The sequence below is a fragment of the Notolepis coatsorum genome, assembly GCF_963971535.1.
Source record: "Notolepis coatsorum genome assembly, chromosome: 14".
In the NCBI taxonomy this organism is placed as follows: Eukaryota; Metazoa; Chordata; class Actinopteri; order Aulopiformes; family Paralepididae; genus Notolepis; species Notolepis coatsorum.
This window is the reverse complement of record NC_140178.1, coordinates 48,724,912-48,746,322: the sequence shown is the minus strand read 5'-3', so window position 1 is coordinate 48,746,322 and position 21,411 is coordinate 48,724,912. Positions and strand designations below refer to the sequence as shown.

The following is a 21,411-nucleotide window of genomic DNA, read 5'->3' as shown; positions in this document are numbered from 1 at the left end:
CTGAGCTGTACAGTATTTCAATTAGATTGTTTAAGGAAACTTTAACAAACTCCCTAGAGCACTCATGTAGCTGCTTCTCCGTGAGCTAACACCATGCTGCCACTATTGTTCTGTTGTCCGTCAGTTGTTGTTGTTCAGTTCAGTTGTTCCTCTCTATGCATGTCCTGCCTTTTTAATAATGTTCCTTTGTGTTTTCTTTTTATTTATTTATTTATTTTATTTTATCCCCCATCCCCTTTCCCCTAGGCCTAGGGGGCTTTTTACCCCCAAATAGGCCGTTATTGAGAATAAGAACTTGTTCTTAATTAACCTGCCTATTCAAATAAAGGTTTGATCAAGTTCAAGTTCTTTAATAGTTGTCATACAGAAGTACAGAATACTTTCATACAAAATGCTTCTTACTGTTACGCTCCAGAGACTGTGCTAGACAAGATAGTATCAAATAACATAATATAGCATGTAATTTAGAAGAAGAAAAATGAGGTCACAGTGTTCGGTATAGACATATGTACAATGTTCTGAGTTACCATATAATATACAATACTATGCAGTGTACTAATGTACAGTACTATCTAGTGCAAAGCAGAAATGGGATGAGGTACAATTTTAGGTACAATTTACAGTAAGGTGTACGAGTTGTAGTGCAATCCTTCATCAATAAATATAAAGTGTGGGGAGTGGGTGCTACAGTGTGTTTGTTTAAAGTGGGTGTGTGCTATAAAGTGTGTGGAGTGGGTGCTACAGTGTGTTTGTTTAAAGTGAGTGTGTGCGTGTGGATGTGTGTGCTATGTGCGTTTGGTGGTTGTTGTTGTGTAGTGTTCATTCATTGTTCGTTTAGCAGCCTGATGGCCTGGGGATAGAAGCTTCTTCTGAGTCTTTCTGTGCTCGCCTTGAGACTCCGGTATCGCTTGCCTGACCGCAGCAGTTCAAAGAGGCAGTTGTTCGGGTGACTGGAGTCTTTAATGATTCTCTTAGCCTTGCCCGTGTAACGCTTGTTGTAAATGTTCTGGAGGGTGGGGAGCCCCCCTCCAATTGTGCGTTCGGCTGAACGTGTCACTCTTTGTAGTCTGATGATGATGATGATGTGTGAATTATATTTTAGCATGGACTTTCACTTTAAAGGAACACTCCAACATTTTGGGAAATACCCAATTGCCATTTCCACCAAAGTCAGACAAGAAGATTGATATCAGTTTCATATCTTGTGTGTCCATTAGCCCCAGAGAGAGGTCCAGGTGCATGCTAGCCTAGCTTAGCGCTAGTACTGGAAGCAGTAGGGAGCAGCTAGCCTAACTCAGACAAAAGTGTAGAAATACAACTTCCAACAATTTCTCAATGAACGCACAATGGGCCTCATTCATGAAGCGATATAAGAACATATTTCGTTCTTATTTTGTTCTTACCTGGGATTCAGCAATGTTTTCTTATTGTTGCTTTTCTCTCAGGCAAGATCAAATTCTAAGAGTGGTCGAGAGCACTCTTACCCAGATAAGAAACTCTTACCCAGATGAGAAACATTTAAAAAAGCCTACCATTCATAATAATAATAATAATACATCAGATTTATATAGCGCTTTTCCTAATGCTCAAAGACACTTTACAAAACAAACAATATAATACAATACAGTTTTAGTAGATCAAATTAAAATATATATAAAATGGTGAGAGAGGAAGGAGTTCATGGGTTGAAAGCAAACCATTGGTCAATTGCCCCCAAATACAGTACCCCCAAATACGACTTTATAAACTCAGAACTTTTCAATAATAATAATAATTATTATAACTTATTGCGTGTGTTCTGCTTCTGAAATGGATTATATATTGCTGTTAGAACAGTTAGATGCTGGCTGCAGGCCGTATGCATAGAACGCATGCAACCTCTCCTCTCCTCCCCTCTCTCCTCTCTTCTCTGCTCCACACCTAAAGTTCTGAGCGAACTCTGGGTTTTAGCCACAGCCTGTGTGGTGGAACGGCGTGGTACCGCGTGGCATGAGCACTGCACCTCTGGCCACAGGGACATTTCAGAGAGAGATGACAGGTGACAGATCCGGTATTTCCGAACATATAAATACCTGATCTGTCACCAGTGTCATCTCTCTCTGAAAGGAGAGAGCATAGGATCAGCGGCATATACATATCAGTATACTGCGCGATTGGTTCTTGACAAAGCCTACTTTGCTGGAACGATTTATTTCGCACTATACAGTACGTATACGTATAAGTACAAGTATAAGTCTTTATTTGTCATCAGATTAACACACACATGCGATGAGCGACCCACAGGAACACACATGCATTGAGTCGCAAGTCGTGAGACGTGTGTGTGTGTCATTTTGAGATCAGTCGCGCAAATCGCTTCCTGTTGAATATATCAGACGGGGATTAGATGCCGAACCACATCTGTTTTACACACGCCTCATTCGCCTTATAAGGAAATTGTGGGCGTGTCGGTATGCAAATGTATTAAGCGCGAGCGTGCATTTGAGTTTAAGAATGAGTGGGATAGGGGAGCTCCAGTAGCTCACCACGTACCGCGAGTGCTATTTCAGCGCCGTGGACAACCGTGCTCGTCACGGATCTGGGGCTGAGCGCGTTCGAATCCCGGACGGCAGCCGTGCCTTTCCCAGAGTGTCTTCCCCCCCATCTGAACCCTTTCAGCCTGCTTCTGTCGGTCGAACTTGACCAAGTATGAATGCGATGAAAAAGCGATAAACGCTAAAAGAACCAGCTGACTGGTCAAAGTTAAAAAAAAAAAAAGAATGAGTGGGATTAGGGCAGCTGAGTGGTGCAGTGGGCAAGGCGCTCGCCACTAACGCAGGAGATGCTGGTATCGAGCCCAGCTCTCGGTGTTGCTACCGGCTTGGCCGGTCGTTGATACTAACACAATTGGCAGTGTTAGAGGGTGGGAAAGCCGGTGGGTGGGGATTGGACGTTGTGGACAGCGACTCCTACAGGTCGGTTGGTGCGCCTGTACAGCAGAATCAGGAAGTATCGGGGCCAGCGTGAGCCTCCCACGCGTTACTCCTCGCCACTGAGAGATCGCGCTGTTCAGGTGAAAAGATGCGACAGCTGCCTCCTCGTGTACCGGAGGGGACACGTGATGCAAGGCTTGGTCCTCACTGCAGCCGACCAGTGGGAGGCATAGTCTAGCAACGTTCGAGACAGGGGAGGGGAGAATTGAAGGGGGAATTGGCGAGGCGAAATTGGGATGGGAGAAAAATTGAAAATAAGGAGAAAAAGTGGATTAAAAAAAAAATAAGTGAGTTGGATTCATCATGCAAATCTCTGGGTAAGCACAGAATTCGACGTCAAGAACGGCTTGATGAATGTGGCGGTGGCTTTTCTTATTGTTCTCTTAACAGACGGGTAAGCAAGAATATAAGAAAAATAATAAGAGAGTATTGTTGAATGAGGCCCATTGAGATGAAAGATGGCAAATACGTGTATTTCCAAAAATGATGGAGTGTATCTTTAAGCTGAGCCATACGTAGACACATAGACACAGTGGTAAAGAAGGCGAAACAGCGCCTCTACCACCTGAGACAGTTAAGGAAGTTCAGGGTATCGGGGAAGATACTCCAGTCCTTCTACTCAGGAGCTGTAGAGAGCATCTTGACCGGAAACATCACTGCCTGGTATGGAAACAGCACGGCACAGGACAAGAAGGCCCTACAGAGAGTGGTGCGCTCAGCCGAGCGTACCATGGGTATAGCACTACCTCCCCTGCAGGTTCTATACAACAAGAGGTGCAAATCCAGAGCCTGCAGAATAATGAAAGACCCCCACCACCCCAATAACAGCCTGTTCCAGCTGCTGAGGTCAGGCAGACGCCTGCGAACCCCAGCTACTAGGACAGAGAGGCTTAGGCTCAGCTTCTTCCCCCAGGCCATCAGAGCCTTGACCAATGAACATTGAGTGCCACAGAACACTGAACTATCCACACACAAGCACACATGAGCACACACACGACACGCACGCTGTGCACGCTCACACACTAGCAGCCACTTTAACACTTTAACATGAGCGGGCACACACTCATGCCGCACACACCCACTTATGGCCAAAAGGAAAGGCCACTTTAAATTAGTATAACAACAGTAACAGTGTATTGCACTACCAAAGCTACCTAGCATGTCCTATATGCTCTGTAAATAACTATGTACAGATACCGAGATGTCACACCATGTTACCTGTTACCTGTTTATTGCACAATGTTGTTTTATTGGATTCTATTATACGTTGTACCACTGTATTGCACATCGTTGCGGGCAAGACCACCCGCATTTCATTGTATACTTGTATGCCGTGACAAATAAAACTCTTGACTTGACTTGACTTGACGTCTTATATATCAGAAATACTTTATGGAACATAACACAGTTGAAGCTCTGAGGATCAGAGATGTAGTGGAGGATAAACTTTAAACTTTTTTTCAATTTTATTTGTGAAGTGGAGTTGACCACTTCTACTTCACTTCAATCCAAATAGGATTTTTGTTGTTGTTGTTGATTTGTCGTCGTTGTCATTCTTTTGAGAAATGGCAATATATCTCTCTGTCTTTGTCTCTTTCTCCCTCTTTCTCTCTCCACCCCTCTCTCTCTCTCTGTCTCTCTCTCTCTCTCTCTCTCTCTCTCTCTCTCTCTCTCTCTCTCTCTCTCTCTCTCTCTCTCTCTCTCTCTCTCTCTCTCTCTCTCTCTCTCTCTCTCTGTGTCCCTCCCTCAGTGCTCCATGAGACAGAGGAGGATGCTGTAGAGTTCGGCTGGAGAAGGAACCGCCTCTTTCACCACACAGCGTGTCTGGTTCTCTACCAGATCTGCATGGAGGTGTGTGTCTATGTGTCTCTGTCTGTCTCTGGGTGCTAGCCTGTGTGGGATAGTTGGGTTGGTTGGTTGGTTCGTTGGTTCGTTTGTGCATGGCGTGTGCTTGATTGCTTCCTCAGCCACACAGTTGGTCTCACTGCAATGCTGAATTCCTCACCCACACACTCCATAACTGCACACAACTGTCCCAAGCACCAATACATCTCTAGCAGACTTGTTTTTAATTTAGATTATACATATATCCCAGTTTTCCAGTGTGAGTATGCTATGTATGTATGTATGTATGTATGTATGTATGTATGTATGTATGTATGTATGTATGTATGTATGTATGTATGTATGTATGTATGTATGTATGTATGTATGTATACAGTATGTATACAGTATGTATGTACAGTATGTATACTATGTATACTACTTCCTCCCCCTGCAACTCCTCCTTCTGGTCTTTTGTCGTTGATAAGAATGTGTTCTAACGGGCGGCTACGTGGCGTAGTGGGCAAGGCGCTCGCCACGAATTACGGAGACGCTGGGCTTGCCTGTTCGAGCCCAGCGCTCCACATTGCTTTCAGTTTAGCTGGTCGTTCATACTAATACACATTGGCCGTATTAGGGGGTGGGAAACTGATGGGTGGGGATCGGGCGTTGTGGACAGCGACTCCTACAGGTTGGTTGGTGCGCCTGCGCAGTAGAATCAGGAAGTGTCTGGGGCAGCGTGAGCCTCCCACGCGTTACTCCTCACCACTGAGAGATCGAGCTGCGCAGGTGAAAAGATGCGACTGCTGTTACCTCAAGTACCGGAGGGGACTTGTGCTATGTATGACTTAGTCCACATTGCAGCCGGCTTGTGGGAGGCAAGAAACAGCGTTCATGACAGGGGAGGGTTGAATTGGATGATACGAAATTGGGATGGGAGAAAATATATAGAAAATGGGAGAAAAAGTGGATAAAAAAAAGAAATTGTTCTAACAAGGGTTGTCCTTGACTAGGAATTCTCAGTCAACTTGTAGTCATAGGACATTTTATTTTTGTCAAATCGATTAAATTATTAAATTGACAAATCTGTAAAATAGTGTGGAGCTGCAACAAACACAAGCCTAACATCACTACGCGCCATGATGAGCATCGTCTGGAAAGCAGTAAAGCTCTTCGCTCTTCAGACTCTGGAGCAGCGGAAACGCATTCTCTGGAGCGATGAATCGCGCTTCACCACCCAGCAGTACGACAGACGAATCCGGGTTTGATGGATACCAGAAGATACCAAGAAACACGTCTTAACACATTAATTGCCAATAACAAGTATACTCGTGGCCGCCATGCGTTGAGTGCCAACAACGAGTAAACTCGTTTTTATGATCGTTATTTCTTTTATTCGCTATTGGCATTCATAATTCATCCAGGAAGCCTCCGGGAGCCAGCTGGACCCTGTCTGATATTGCAACGCCTCAATACCGCCGCCTGTTGGATTTCGGGCGAGTTACACTCCACTCTAAACCGGAGGTGGCGCTCGGTGCATCGGGGAAAAAGCTCCGCCAGAGATATGTTGTTACGTGGATCAATATACACACCTCGAGTGCATTGGATCACTTTCGAGACGCAAGAATCAATATGCAGGGCGGCCGGGTGGCGCAGCGGTCTAAGCGTCTGCCCACCACCACAGAGACAGTGGGATCTAATCCAGCTGTGGTGCTTCCGGGTTGGCCGACCGTCCATACTAACACAATTGGCAGTGTTAGAGGGTGGGGAAACCCGGCGAGGGTGGGTCCTGGTCGTTGTAAAACAGCGACTCCTACAGATCGGTCGGGGCGCCTGCACAGCGAGGTCGGATCCTGGGGGAGGTAGTGTCCTCCACACGTTACACTCCCCCAGTGAGAGTCCGCGCTGCCAGGTGAAAAGAAGTGGGGATTGGCTACACATGTGTCGGAGGAAGCATGTGATAGTCTCCGCCCTCCCAGACCGATGGTAGGGGGCAGAGCATGCAACTACCAGGTAGGGGATTGGGAATTGCCATAACGACTAACATTGGGATGGGAGAAAAACGGAAAAAGAAAGGGGGAAAAAGATAAAGTAAAAAAATTAAAAAAGAATCAATATGCTTTCTGCGTTTATTGCGTCATACAAACGGAAAATGGATCTAGCAGATCGACGTCAAATAATTGGATTTTTTTTCTCCAGACGCATCGGCCAGAGGTAAGAGGAATCTAACGTTATTTCCAGCTCGATTGTCCATTTATTTCATTGCAATCTGTCCGATCAACGTATGGTGTCTTACTAAAGAAAGCCGTTAGTGACAATCAAGGAATCATAAACGACCCCCCCCCCCCTTTCCTTCACGCATGATGGAGCATAATGTATAGCGATCATATGCATTTGAAATCTTTAATATAGCGTGTATAGGGTAGAAACGCCAATCGATCATGTATAATACGCATCGGGACCTATAGCGCGCGTTCTAGGAATTACTGCTATACAGTCTAAAAACATACTTATATTCTCGACGGTACAAACACGACAATGTATGAATGGAAAAATATAACGTTCCCACATCCGGAACGATAGATACCCGATGTTGAATGGGCCATAGTAATGTCGATATAGCTATAATATTAAAAAAGTTATAGCCCTGCTAAGAAAGTGAGCCACTCCATAGGCTTACAGCACTGGCAGAGAGTGGTAAAGATAGGCATACTGCATGGCACCCAATGTGTTAACCCTTTAATCGCCAATGACGTGTTAAGACGTCATTCTCCGCCATGCGTAATCTGCCAATGACGTCGTACAGCGTCTTTGAGATCAATATTTCAAATTTCTGTCATGGCAATCATATTTCACCCACGGAGACTTGACGGGTGCTGTAGATCTCCTCTCAACTCTCCAACGGTTCAAGACCGCCACCTGGTGGCCTATCGGCGAGTTGCCAAAACCGGAAGTGAGCTGCCGGAAGTGGTGCTCACCCATATTTCCATCTCGACACACTGGACATGGATCCGTTGCCATAACTCGATAAAAACAACATGATTGGACGTATATTAGTATTATACAACCTGGAACTGGACCAACTAGATCCATAGATATCTATAGAACACTAGATAGCTTAAGGCGGAGTCACCAGCGTCACTGAACCGCCGCCATCTTGCTCCAGTTAGCCTTGAGTGAGAGTGAGTGAGCTGCACAGACAAAAATACTCATAACTCGCTGAAATATTGACGGATTTACAAACGGGTTGGTTTGCTATAAACATCAAAGATGTAGTCATGATACTGCATACTTATAAAAAAGAAATTTTAAAGATGTTTTTTTTTACAAACCGCTTGAATCATAGCCACGTTAATAATGCTTGTAATAAACCAAACCGTTTGTAAATCCGTCAATATTTCAGCGAGTTATGAGTATTTTTGTCTGTGCAGCTCACTCACTCTCACTCAAGGCTAACTGGAGCAAGATGGCGGCGGTTCAGTGACGTCGCTCTCCATTGGCCGGCAGCGCGGGCAAGCTATCTAGTGTTCTATATATATCTTGTCACAAACAAGTAATTTATGACAAATAGGGAGTCCACACGTGATAACAATTTAACAAAGAATGATTTATTTAAACCTATCTAACCACACAAAAACATAAGCACATGAACACTGGAATGTTTTGTATTAGAATCAGTGGTGAGTGCAGTGTGTGGATGAGTGAGTAGATATGCTGTGGTGTGTGTTTGGTGTAAGTATCAGTGTTACAATATGTTAAAGGATGCAGCTTGGGTGTTGGTACAACCTGTGCCTGGGAGTGGAGAAAGCAGACAGAGAGGGAATTAGCCAGAGACACATATATTGAGGTGCAGGCAGCTCTGCTCTGCACAGGTGAGTCTCATACAGTTAACGAGCCACCCACTCCACCATGCTTCCTGGTGAGTCAGACTCTCCATTTAGCAGGTAGAGTGGGGGTCGTCACAATCTATGACTAGATCGACATCCCATAATAACGATCTTTTTGCTCCAGTAGCATCCCCCATCGCTACGAGGAAGCTGCGGTGAGTTTCAGCGTGTTTGATTATTATTATCCATACCAACTGCTCTGATCTATACATCACCCATACTACATAAATGATTTAACGTCGGCCACAGACTTATAAACCCCCCCCCACTCCGGGCACCAGCAGATGATGAGTCATGACGTTTAGGACCTTGTACAATTGAAATTTTTTATCTGAGACACATATATTGAGGTGCAGGCAGCTCTGCTCTGCACAGGTGAGTCTCATACAGTTAACGAGCCACCCACTCCACCATGCTTCCTGGTGAGTCAGACTCTCCATTTAGCAGGTAGAGTGGGGGTCGTCACACCCTCCCCCTAAAGAAAAGGGTTCTTCCCTATTAACAAATTACATTTTTATATACAAGTGACTAACCAAACTAAATCCATACATAAACTCAAGTAACACAATATTTTGTCCCCTATATTCAAATAAAAAATAAACATTGTTTTACCCTTCACCCATTCCCCTCACCATCCTGCCTCCGCTCTCAGCAACATAGGGCCCTAAGAAGCTATTTAAGAGAGCAGGAGACAGTAGGGATTGGGGAACAGATAGAGAGAGGCAAAACAAGGTATCCTCATGGGACCAACTTAGGGTATGCGGGACAATGCGTCCGCAATCACATTCTGAGACCCTTTAATGTGACGAATGTCCAAAGAATAGGGCTGTAAAAACAAAGCCCACCTCATCAACCTCTGGTTGGGATTTTGGAGGGACTTTAAAAAGGTCAAAGGATTATGATCCGTGTACGCCACCAGGGAAGTCACCCCTGACCCCAGATACACGTCAAAATGTTGGAGTGCCCAAATCAGTGATAACGCCTCCTTCTCGATAACTGAGTAGTTAAGTTGGTCGGTGTTAAATTTCCTCGAGTAGAAGGCCACCGATTTATCCACCCCATGCACATCCGCCTGCAGGAGGACTGCCCCTGCCCCCACGTTGGAGGCATCCACCTGTAGTGAAAAGGTGTCATTTAAACGTGGAGCAGTTAACACAGGTTCAGAGCACAATAGGGCCTTCACATTTTCAAATGCCACTTGGCATCTGCCTGACCAGGCATACTTGGAGTCCTTCCTCAACAAGTTAGTCAACGGCTCTACTACGGATGAGAAGTTGCGACAAAAACTCTGATAATAGCCCACTAAACCCAGAAAACGCATCAAATCCTTTTTTGTCGCTGGAGGGGGATAATTTACAATAGCCACAACTTTATCCTGAACCATGCGTACGCTGCCCTGACCGACCACCTTTCCTAAATAGGTGACAGTGGCTCTTGCAAATTCACATTTGGCCAAGTTAATAGTCAACCGTGCCCAGACCAATTTTTTGAACAGTGCCCGGATACGCTGAAGGTGTTCAGACCATGTGTCGCTGTAGATCACCACATCATCCAGGTAGACGGCACACCCATCCAGACCAGCCACTACTTTGTTCATAAGACGCTGGAAAGTAGCGGGGGCGTTTCGAAGACCAAACGGCATGACTAAATATTTGTACAACCCAGAGGGAGTGATAAAAGCGCAAACCTCCTGGCCACGCTTAGACAGCGGGACTTGCCAATAACCTTTTAAAAGGTCAAACTTACTCACGTAAGTAGCCGATCCCACCTGATCTACACAGTCTTCCATGCGGGGAAGAGGAAACGCATCTGGTTTGGTAATGTTATTCACTTTACGAAAGTCAGTACATGGTCTATAGCTTCCGTCGGGTTTACCGACCAACAGGCAAGGCGACGCCCAACTTGACGAACATGATTCGGCAATTTGGTTGTCCAACATATACTGAACCTCATTGTCCAAATGCTTGCGTTTCTCGGGTGAGACACGATAGAAGCGCTGCTTTATTGGGGCTGCCTCTCCCACATCCACATCATGTTCAATTAGATGTGTGCGTGAGGGTACATCTGAAAATAAAGCAGGATAACGGTTAATCAGAGCTATTAACTCAACACGCTTCGAGTCATCCAAATCTGCCAAAATCACATCCAACCTCCCCAATGACTCTGAATTTTTCAACCGCCCCTGCAACACCACATCCGGGTTTACTCCTTCCTCAGGGCCGGCTACTGGAGAGGTGGACCTGTCCACTGTAGTGGTACAAAGAGAAACCTTCTCAGTCTCCCCATTATTCTCCCCATCATTCACCCCCCCTTCAGCACGGCCAGAGTAGTAGGGTTTTAAAAGGTTCACATGACACACCCTATTTGCCCTCCTGCCTTTGGCAATAACATAATTCAGGTCAGACACCCGCCGCACAACAGTGTAAGGGCCCGTGAACTTTGCCTGAAAGGGAGACGTTACTACCGGCTGTAAAAGCAAAACTTGATCGCCAGCCTTAAACTGCCTAAGCTCAGTGCGACGATCATAAAGGGACTTCATCTTTCCCTGAGACCTCCCCAACTTCTCCTTCGCACACTCAACAGACAAAAACAACCTGCGTCTGAAACCATTGACATAATCAACCAATTTCCGAGGGGGTTCCGTCATGTCCCAGCTGTCTTTCAACACAGCCATGGGACCACGGACTTTGTGACCAAAAACCAGGTAATTAGGGCTAAACCCCGTGCTCTCCTGGACTACCTCCCTGGAGGCCAATAGAAGCCAGGGCAGGCCCTCCTCCCAGTCACCCCCTAACTCCACACAATAGGAGCGCAGCAACGACTTCAACGTCTGATGAAAACGCTCTAACGCTCCCTGAGACTGGGCATGATACGCTGACGCTTTGTTGTGCCTGATGTGCAGTTGCCGGACAACTGCCGCAAACATGTGTGAGGTGAAATTGGAACCTTGATCACTCTGAATGATCCTGGGTATCCCGAACACAGAAATGAACTGCGTCAGCGCCTTAACAACAGACTTTGTCGTTATTGACCTAAGCGGAAACGCTGCCGGGTATCTGGTCACCTGACACATTACCGTAAGCAAATACAAATGTCCCTGTTTGGAACGCGGCAATGGCCCAACACAGTCAATAATCAAATGTTCAAATGGCTGATCAACAGCAGGAATAGGAGAGAGCGGGGCCGGTGTGATGGTCTGACTCGGTTTCCCAGTTAACTGACACGTGTGACACGTTTTGATATATGCGGATATATCACGTTTTAAACGGGGCCAAAAACAGTGTCTCAGCGCACGGTCATACGTTTTCCTCACTCCCTGATGCCCTGCCACATTGTCATGACAGGTCTGCAACACCAACGGACGAAATTTGCATGGTACCACAAACTGAAAAATGGGGTCACCCACGAAAGCATCCCCATGCGGTATCCACTTCCAAAACAATAAACCGTCATGAAGACAGTATCCCTGCGCCGAGCTACCTATGTCTTCAAACGGCACGGCCTTCTCAAACAGTTCTCGTAAAGCTGGATCATTAACCTGTTCTGCAACCAAATCAGCCTTCGACATGGACTGGAGTTGCTCAGGCAGAATCAAACCCACATGAACCAATTCAACACCTGTCGCCTGGGTAACACCCGGTGTGTCACCCGCCGATGTCATGGCACGCGTAACCGCACAGGCTGGATACACAATGACATCAGATGAAGTGTCTAACAAAGTTGGACTAGGTGACTTTTGGGTGACTACATTAGGGAGAGGCCCATCGGCCCACACTCGTACCCCGGCCAGATTGTTACCCAAAATGATGTTCACTCCATCAACAGGCAACTCAGCACGCACACATATCTGCACATCACCATTCCCCAAACCTGAAACAAGAGAAATGTTATGCACAGGAACAGGGAACACAGACATCCCCATCCCTCGAATCAAGATAACATCCCCTGTGTCAGAATCAATTGAAAAAGGCAACACCGACTCACGCACAAACGAATCGATTGAGCCAGTGTCCCGCAGTATCTTGACCGGCACCCTAACGTCACTGCCCTGTAAAGACACAAAACCATCAGAAAGAAACGCACCATACTCTTCCAGGCACGTCTGTCCTATGGTCTTAGCAGACGGTACCGATGGTGACACCATGCTTTGGGTGAGGGAATTGGCCAGCAGAGCAGGTTTTACTTGTGCCTTAAACCCACCCCTCGAGCCAAGAAGTGGGCACTCATCCTTCCAATGTCCAGAACGCTTACAGTAGTTACATGTTTTGACAGACGCCGGTGGCTGTCTATACCGTGTGTCAGACGCAGGTGGCTGTCTATACCGTGTGTCAGATGCAGGTGGCTGTCTATACCGTGTGTCACAATCACCCCTCCTCTCCGATCCAAACTTTGGACGAGGAGAAAAAGTCTCTCTGCTATGAGCCTTCTCTATAGCTAAACCACCGAAGTTACCCTTGTGAATCAACACATACTCATCTGCCAATGCTGCAGCCTCCCCCGGCGTCACCGCACCCTGCTGTGTAATGTAAGTTGCCACATTTACAGGAACAGAGTTTTTAAACTGTTCTAACACCAGCAGATCAGAGAGTTGGTCAAAGGTATCGACACCAGACGCTACACACCAACGGGTAAACTGGGTACTTAAATCCCGTGAAAATTCAAGATGAGACTGTTTGTCCCTCTTCTTCCACGTACGGAACCGCTGTCTGTACGCCTCAGGTACAAGTTCGTACACCTTAAGCACTGCCGATTTCACCCGCACATAAACCTTACAGTCCGTGGGACTCAATGCAGAGTACGCTTCCTGGGCTCTACCAGTGAGAACACACTGTAACATCATACAACTATCCTCACTACTCCAGTGCCTTGCATCTGCCAAACGTTCAAACAATGAAAAAAAAACATCGGGGTCCTTTTCATTAAACTGAGGAAGCAAACGCAGTTCACGTAAAACGTCAAATTTACCCCCCTGAGACGGATCCCCAGTACCATCAGTAACATCAGAACCGAGCCACTTTCCTTCCCCGACCAAATCTAGCTTTCTATTCTGCACCTGAGCTTGCACCTCTACTTTGGCAAGCTCAGTCTTTTGCTTAAGTTCCTCCAAAGCCAACTCCTGTCTGTGCTTACCAAGCTGCACCTTTGTATTGACCTCTGCCTGCAGTAGCAGAAGTTCCTTCTGCTGCTCAAAACTGAGAAGCGGTACCCCAGCTGGCTTGAGAACACCTTTCTCCACCAACTCTGCCTTTAAAGTGGCCTTGACTGCCACCTTTGACAGTCTAACGGGTATCTTAATATCATAATTCTCAGCAATCGCTAACTACTGCTCCTTAGTACACTGATCAATCAGTTCTACTGATGGTGACTGCGCAAATTCCTCCACAACAGAGGCCGTAATGTACTGTACCAGTGGCTACAAACAAACCAAACTTATGTCGGGACCATGAAGCGTGAACACCAATAATAAGACAGTCTGATCCAATGAACCTCCCCACCCTGACTAACTACAGGTCCTAACTAACTAACTAACTACCTCAAAACCTCAATCCTCGTGCCACTACTTGTAGGGGGTACTGATGCACTAGAACTCTCTGGGCAGAAAAAGTACCTGTTATACAGCCACTCCTCTGAGCCAGAGACGTGCTCCCGAGAGGACAAAAGCGCCAATGCCAGTGCCTGTCTCTGCCTACGTTTTTGCGGCCGCCTAAAAAAGAAAATACCAAGACAAGTCCCCCTATTGGAAACCTGCCCTCTTCGCCTACCCGGGGATTTTTGGTTCCCAAAACACACAGACTGTATTATTAAGGCATCAAACCCCAAAGCCACAACACAAGCAATAACAAACAAACAAACTGTAAACAAAACAATAAAACAAAATAACAAATCTCTACTACAAGAAATCTGCACAAACAAACTGCTACTCTCTCCCAAATCCCACACAACAAACAACCCCAAAAACAAATCACGTGCTAACTCCCCAACACTGGCATACAAATAATTAGGCTACAAACAAACACTAGCCAACAGGCTACAAATACTAGCTGCAAACCTACAGGTCACAGACACTAGCCAAATTAAGCAGCCTAATTACCTTTCAAAATAGCCCTCCTGTACTCAAGACAGAGCCCAAACAAATTGTCCCCATAGGAACCTAAACACAAATGCCAGCCAAATTACACAATACCAAATGCTAACAAACTACAAATACCAAATGCTAGCATGAATCCAACCAAAAATTCAACCACACTAGGCCAAATACAAACAAATGCACCAACTCCTACAAACAGGCCCTACAAACGGACGAGCCCCCAATTTGTCACAAACAGGTAATTTATGACAAATAGGGAGTCCACACGTGATAACAATTTAACAAAGAATGATTTATTTAAACCTATCTAACCACACAAAAACATAAGCACATGAACACTGGAATGTTTTGTATTAGAATCAGTGGTGAGTGCAGTGTGTGGATGAGTGAGTAGATATGCTGTGGTGTGTGTTTGGTGTAAGTATCAGTGTTACAATATGTTAAAGGATGCAGCTTGGGTGTTGGTACAACCTGTGCCTGGGAGTGGAGAAAGCAGACAGAGAGGGAATTAGCCAGAGACACATATATTGAGGTGCAGGCAGCTCTGCTCTGCACAGGTGAGTCTCATACAGTTAACGAGCCACCCACTCCACCATGCTTCCTGGTGAGTCAGACTCTCCATTTAGCAGGTAGAGTGGGGGTCGTCACAATCTATGACTAGATCGACATCCCATAATAACGATCTTTTTGCTCCAGTAGCATCCCCCATCGCTACGAGGAAGCTGCAGTGAGTTTCAGCGTGTTTGATTATTATTATCCATACCAACTGCTCTGATCTATACATCACCCATACTACATAAATGATTTAACGTCGGCCACAGACTTATAAACCCCCCCCCCACTCCGGGCACCAGCAGATGATGAGTCATGACGTTTAGGACCTTGTACAATTGAAATTTTTAATCTGGCGTCAATCGCTATCAAACTGCATTTGATGATCTAATATATGCATAAATGGCTATAACTCACGTTCTATGAATTACTGCAGAAAACGATAAAAACATATATATATTCTCGACGGTATTTTAGTATGAATGTGTGAATGAAAAAGTAAAACGTTCCTACACCCTGAACAATAGCTAATCGACGTTGAATGGGCCATAGTAATGTCAATTTAGCAATACAATTTAAAAAGTTATAGCCCTGCAAAGTAGGTGAACATCTCCATAGACAAATAGAGCTGGCAGTGATCAAACATTGATGGATATAACTAAGCGTGGCAGAGAAAGGGTTAACTACAACAAGCAATGCTGTTTGTTTTTTAAGATGAGGTCGGACTCGGCACTGACAGATTTGTGTTCATTATGCTGCTTTTATAAAGCCTCAAATGACTGCTTACAATATACAATTTTGGCTGGTAGCTCTCGGCTAGGTGGTAAATTAAAAAGTAGATCTTGGTTCAAAAAAGGTTGGGCACCCCTGCGGTATCTAGCCGGCTAGCTACTGATAGCTCCTGATATCAACAAATGCTCCAGCAATAGTCTAGTAGTGCATGTTGATACCTCCGTTAGCTCATGTTAGCTCACGTTAGCTCACTGTTCAAAACGAAATGTCCCATTAAACTAAATAGTTCACTGAGGCGTTGTCTTAACGTTATCTAGCCGGCTAGCAGTAGCTACAGATAGCTCCTGATATCAATGTCTTATAACATTGATTCGATGCGTATTCGACCCTAACCCTAACTCAAGGAAGATACACCTGGCGCCATAACCAGGTACTGAAGTGCTTGGCTGCCGAACTTGAGAACAAGAGAGTAACCACCAACGCCATGCCTCTAAATGCCCAAACTACCTTCCCACGGAAAACAACCTTCATCCGGGAAGGGGAGAAACGGCGGACCAAGCCATCACCTCCGAACTCAGGCCCACTGAACGCAGCCCGGGATTGGGAAATGCGGGTAGACCTCAGCCAGAGGCTTACCTTCCCACCCGAAATTGCAGCGACTAACCTGCGCCCAGACCTGGTCCTCTGGTCCAAATCTTGCCGGCGTGTCTTCATCGTTGAGCTGACGGTCCCATGGGAGGAAGCCATCGATGAGGCATTCGAACGGAAGAGGCTGCGATATGCCAACTTAGCAGCTGAAGCAGAGGGGCGGGCTGGAACATGAAGGTGTGGCCAGTGGAGGTGAGCTGCAGAGGCTTTGTAGCCAGTTCCACCACAAGGCTCCTGAAGGAATTAGGGATCAGAGGACAGGCCCAACGGAAGGCAACCAAAGAACTTGCCACTGCAGCAGAACGGAGCAGTCACTGGTTGTGGCTGAAACGTAGAGACGCATCATGGGCTGCTAAATGAACATGTGGTGCCACCGTGCGACACACACCCAGGCCTGATCAGCCTGTGGTGGGCCAACCTCGGCAGAGGGTGTATTGTGATAAATGGCCGAAACACCCAATGAGGTCGGGGAACACAACTGAAGATGTGTCGTACTGGTGGCACGTGATCATTGCCAAATTCCACCCCACTCCAACCTCATTCAATTTTTTTTATCCACTTTTTCTCCTGTTTTTTTCTCTGATTTTCTCCCATCCCAATTTCGTCGTTATGCCAATTCCCTCCTCCCCTTCCTGGTCGTTGCTCGCATGTGCCCCCCACTGGTCCGTCTAGGGAGTCCTGAAGTCTTATCAGATGCTTCCTCTGTCACATAGGAGACAGCCAGCAACCTCTTTTCACCTGCCAGTGCGGACTCTCATTGGTGAAGTGTAACGCATGGGAGGTCACACTACCTTCAACATATCCCTTCTTTAGGCGGCTACGTGGCGCAGTGGGCAAGGCGCTCGCAACGAATGCTGGAGACTGAGCTCGAACAGGATGCCTCCTGTTCGAGCCCCGCTCTCCACATTGCTTTCAGTTTAGCTGGTCGTCCACAGTAATACACATTGGCCGTATTACGGGGAGGGAAACTGAAGGGTGGGGATCGGGCGTTGTGGACAGCGACTCCTACAGGTCGGTTGGTGCGCCTGTGCAGTAGAATCAAGAAGCGACGGGGCGGGGCCCCTCCAAAGCCCAGACCCCCGACGCTGGAAGATCGAGTTGCGCAGGTGAAAAGATGCGACGGCTGTTACCTCGAGTATCGGAGGGGACTCGTGCTATGTATGACTTAGTCCACATTGCAGCCGGCTTGTGGGAGGCAAGAAACAACGTTCAAAGACAGGGGAGGGTTGAATTGGACGATATGAAAATTGGGATGGGAGAAAAATAGAAAATGGGAGAAAAAGTGGACCAAAGAAAACATATCCCTTCTTTGCTGTGCAGGCGCCCTGACCAACCTGTAGGAGTCGCTGTTTACAACGACCAGAATACCACCCCACCGGCTTCCCTCCCGCTGACTCTGCCAATTGAGCCAGTATGACGGCCGGCCAAGCCGGAGGCAACGCTGACAGCCGGATTCGATACCGGTGTCTCTTGCGTTGGTGACGAGCGCTTAGACCGCTGCGCCACCCAGCCGGCCCAACCTCATTCAATTGTTGTGCTGAATATTTAGGGGTCTTTAACAACTAGTCCTATTAAGAATCCATGTTAGAATATTTTTTTAAATGTAAAAATAATGGTTATAGATATAGAGGGGCGTGCCAAAACAGCGCCAAGCCAAAAAAAAAACGCCTATATCGCCTGTAGGAAGCTCCGCCCCTAACACCTTATGAGATGACTTGGATCAACGTCTTTGATTGGAACGCTGCCAGCCAGCCGCCTAATCGCCCCAACCTAACTAATGCTCCTGTGGCTGAATGGAAGCAAATCCCCACAGCAATGTTCCAACATCTAGTGGAAAGCCTTCCCACAGGGTTCGCACAAGATCCTTGAAAGTGCTTGATTTTTTACCAAAAAAAGTCAAGGCCTGGAATTCCTTGAAAACAGCCACTTTTTTTAACAAGGTGCTTGAAATAAAAAAAATTGTGCTTGGAAAGTACTTGAAAGTCCTTGAATTTGGGGTGGCTGTGTGGCGCAGCGGACATTGCTCTCGTCACCAACGCAAGAGACACCAGGTTCGACTCCGGCTGTCGGCTTGCCTGCCTTTGGCCGGCCGTCATACTAACTCAATTGGCAGAGTTAGCGGGTGGAAGTCGATGGGTGGTAATCTGGACGTTGTGGACAGCGACTCCTACAGGTCGGCTGGGGACGCCTGCACAGCAGGAACAGGAAATGGCGGGGGTAGTGTGAGCCTCCCACACGTTACACCTCGCCAATGAGAGTCCGCGCTGGCAGGTGAAAAGATGCGACAGGCTGCCTCCTCGTGTATCGGAGGGGACACGTGATGCAAGGCTTCTATCCTCCCTACAACCGGCCAGTGGGGGGCATATGCGAGCAACCTTCAAGACAGGGGAGGGGAGGGCGGCTACGTGGTGCAGTGGGCAAGGCGCTCACCACGAATACTGGAGACGCTGGGTTCGCCTGTTCGAGCCCAGCGCTCCACATTGCTTTCAGTTTAGCTGGTCGTCCGTACTAATACACATTGGCAGTATTAGGGGGTGGGAAACTGATTGGTGGGGATCGGGCGTTGTGGACAGCGACTCCTACAGGTCGGTTGGTGCGCCTGCGCAGTAGAATCACAAAGCGCAGACCCCTGACGCTGAAAGATCGTGCCGCGCAGGTGAAAAGATGCGACTGCTGTTACCTTGAGTATCGGAGGGGACTCGTGCTATGTATGACTTAGTCCACATTGCAGCCGGCTTGTGGGAGGCAAGAAACAGCGTTCGAGACAGGGGAGGGTTGAATTGGATGATACGAAATTGGGATGGGAGAAAAATAGAAAATGGGAGAAAAAGTGGATTAAAAAAAAAAGACAGGGGAGGGGAGAATTGGCACAGCGAAATTGGGATGGGAGATTTTTTTTAAAAAGTGGATAAAAAAAAAGTCCTTGAATTTCATTTTGCAATGTCTGTGGGAACCCTGTTCCCAGAAGAAGCTGTGGAGGCTGTTATAGCAGCAAAGAGGGGACCAACACCTTCTGCAATTCCTCCTCCAGGCCATTGCTGTGGATGAGAATGAAAGTGTTCTTAGTCATCTGGTTAAATCAGGTTTAACATAATAGGAGCTCTAGAAGTCTAGAGAACAATGCATATAATCTTACTCTTTCACAGGATCCCATAGCAACAGTCACCTCAGTAACCAGCAAACCCAAGAGCAAATGGAGACCATTACCCCTGGACACAGTGGTGAGAATATATATATATAATTTGCCTGCAGTAAAAGCCAATACTATACAATACAGCCCAATGCCTAATGATTGTTTCTTATTGGTACTACTCATTCTAGCTAAATTACAACACACAATTAACTTGTTAATTCTAAGCATTTTACGCCTGCTTTGATGTGGTAATAATACATAAATGTTGTAATTAATATTCAAATGTGATTCATACACTCAACACACTTCGTTTTCAGGCAGAATCTACAGTATGTAGTACAGATATTTAGTGAATATTGACGAGAGAATCTCTTCAAGTTGACGAACCAACTCCATAAAGTGGTTCCTTGCTGTGAGCCGTTCTGACAGGCCTGTATTATGTATATCTGTCCAATAGGAAATGGAGAAACTGGCCTCAAGGAAGCTGAAAATAAGTGCCAAAGAGACCATGAAGATTGCAGAAAAACTCTATACTCAAGGGTGAGTGTGTGTATGTGTGCGCTTGTGTGTGTGCGTATGTTTCTGTTTGTCTGATGCTAAAGCAGTATAAACATACTCTAGGGATGGGAAAATATATTGTAATTCAATATATCGCAAATACAAATACATGACAATACATATTGTTGTGATATCGTCTACAGCAGTGGTTCTCAAACTGTGGTACGCGTACCACTAGTGGTACTTGGTGGTACTGCTGGTGGTACTTGAAAACATTTACAAAAAAGCACACTTTCTTTTTTTCAGTCAGGCCACTGAACTTAGAAGCAGGCCAGGCCAGTGTTTCTGGTTGCGGCGGCGCGATAGTTAGATAACCTAAGTGGGGAACAACCAGGAGATCACTGTGACAGAGAGTAATTCAGTCTAAACAGTCATAAATCTTTAATTCAACTTCAGCCCTGATCATAACCTCTTTTATTTTATTTTTTGTAATGTCAGATAAAAAATGAAATACTCCCACTTTTCTGAAAAGAGTTGGTGTTAAATCTGACATTACAAAAAATCCATCAAAATCTGTGTTGCTGCTAATCATTGACATGCCTAGCCTGTAATAATCCCCCCCAGAAAAATTTACTTTGCATTTGATATATTGAAAATATTTTACTTTGTGTGTTTTTTTAACAATAATTTGTGATGCCATCACACAAACTGGCATTTAAAGGGTAAAAATTTAAAAGATTATTGAATATGTGTTTTCTTTTCTTTTTTACAATAATTTGTGATGCCCATCACAAACACTGGCATTTAAAGGGTAAGAATTCAAAAAGTCCTGCACCAGAATGCAGGAAATAAAGTTTTTGTAACAAAATGTGTGTGTGTGTGTGTGTGTGTGTGTGTGTGTGTGTGTGTGTGTGTGTGTGTGTGTGTGTGTGTGTGTGTGTGTGTGTGTGTGTGTGTGTGTGTGTGTGTGTGTGTGTGTGTGTGTGTGTGTGTGTGTGTGTGTGTGTGTGTGTGTGTGTGTGTGTGTGTGTGTGTGTGTGTGTGTGTGTGTGTGTGTGTGTGTGTGTGTGTGTGCGT

The 21,411-nt window shown here is 46.1% G+C and overlaps 1 protein-coding gene across 1 annotated transcript in view; it reads left to right on the top strand.

Moving 5' to 3' along the window:
- The window catches only part of top3a (DNA topoisomerase III alpha), a 147,931-nt gene that overhangs the window by 22,924 nt on the left and 103,596 nt on the right, over positions 1-21,411 (top strand). The window contains exons 8-10 of the mRNA XM_084329100.1: positions 4,723-4,823; positions 19,850-19,924; positions 20,294-20,376. Coding sequence (XP_084185226.1) covers positions 4,723-4,823; positions 19,850-19,924; positions 20,294-20,376 — 259 coding nt within the window. The remainder of the gene's footprint in view (positions 1-4,722; positions 4,824-19,849; positions 19,925-20,293; positions 20,377-21,411) is intronic.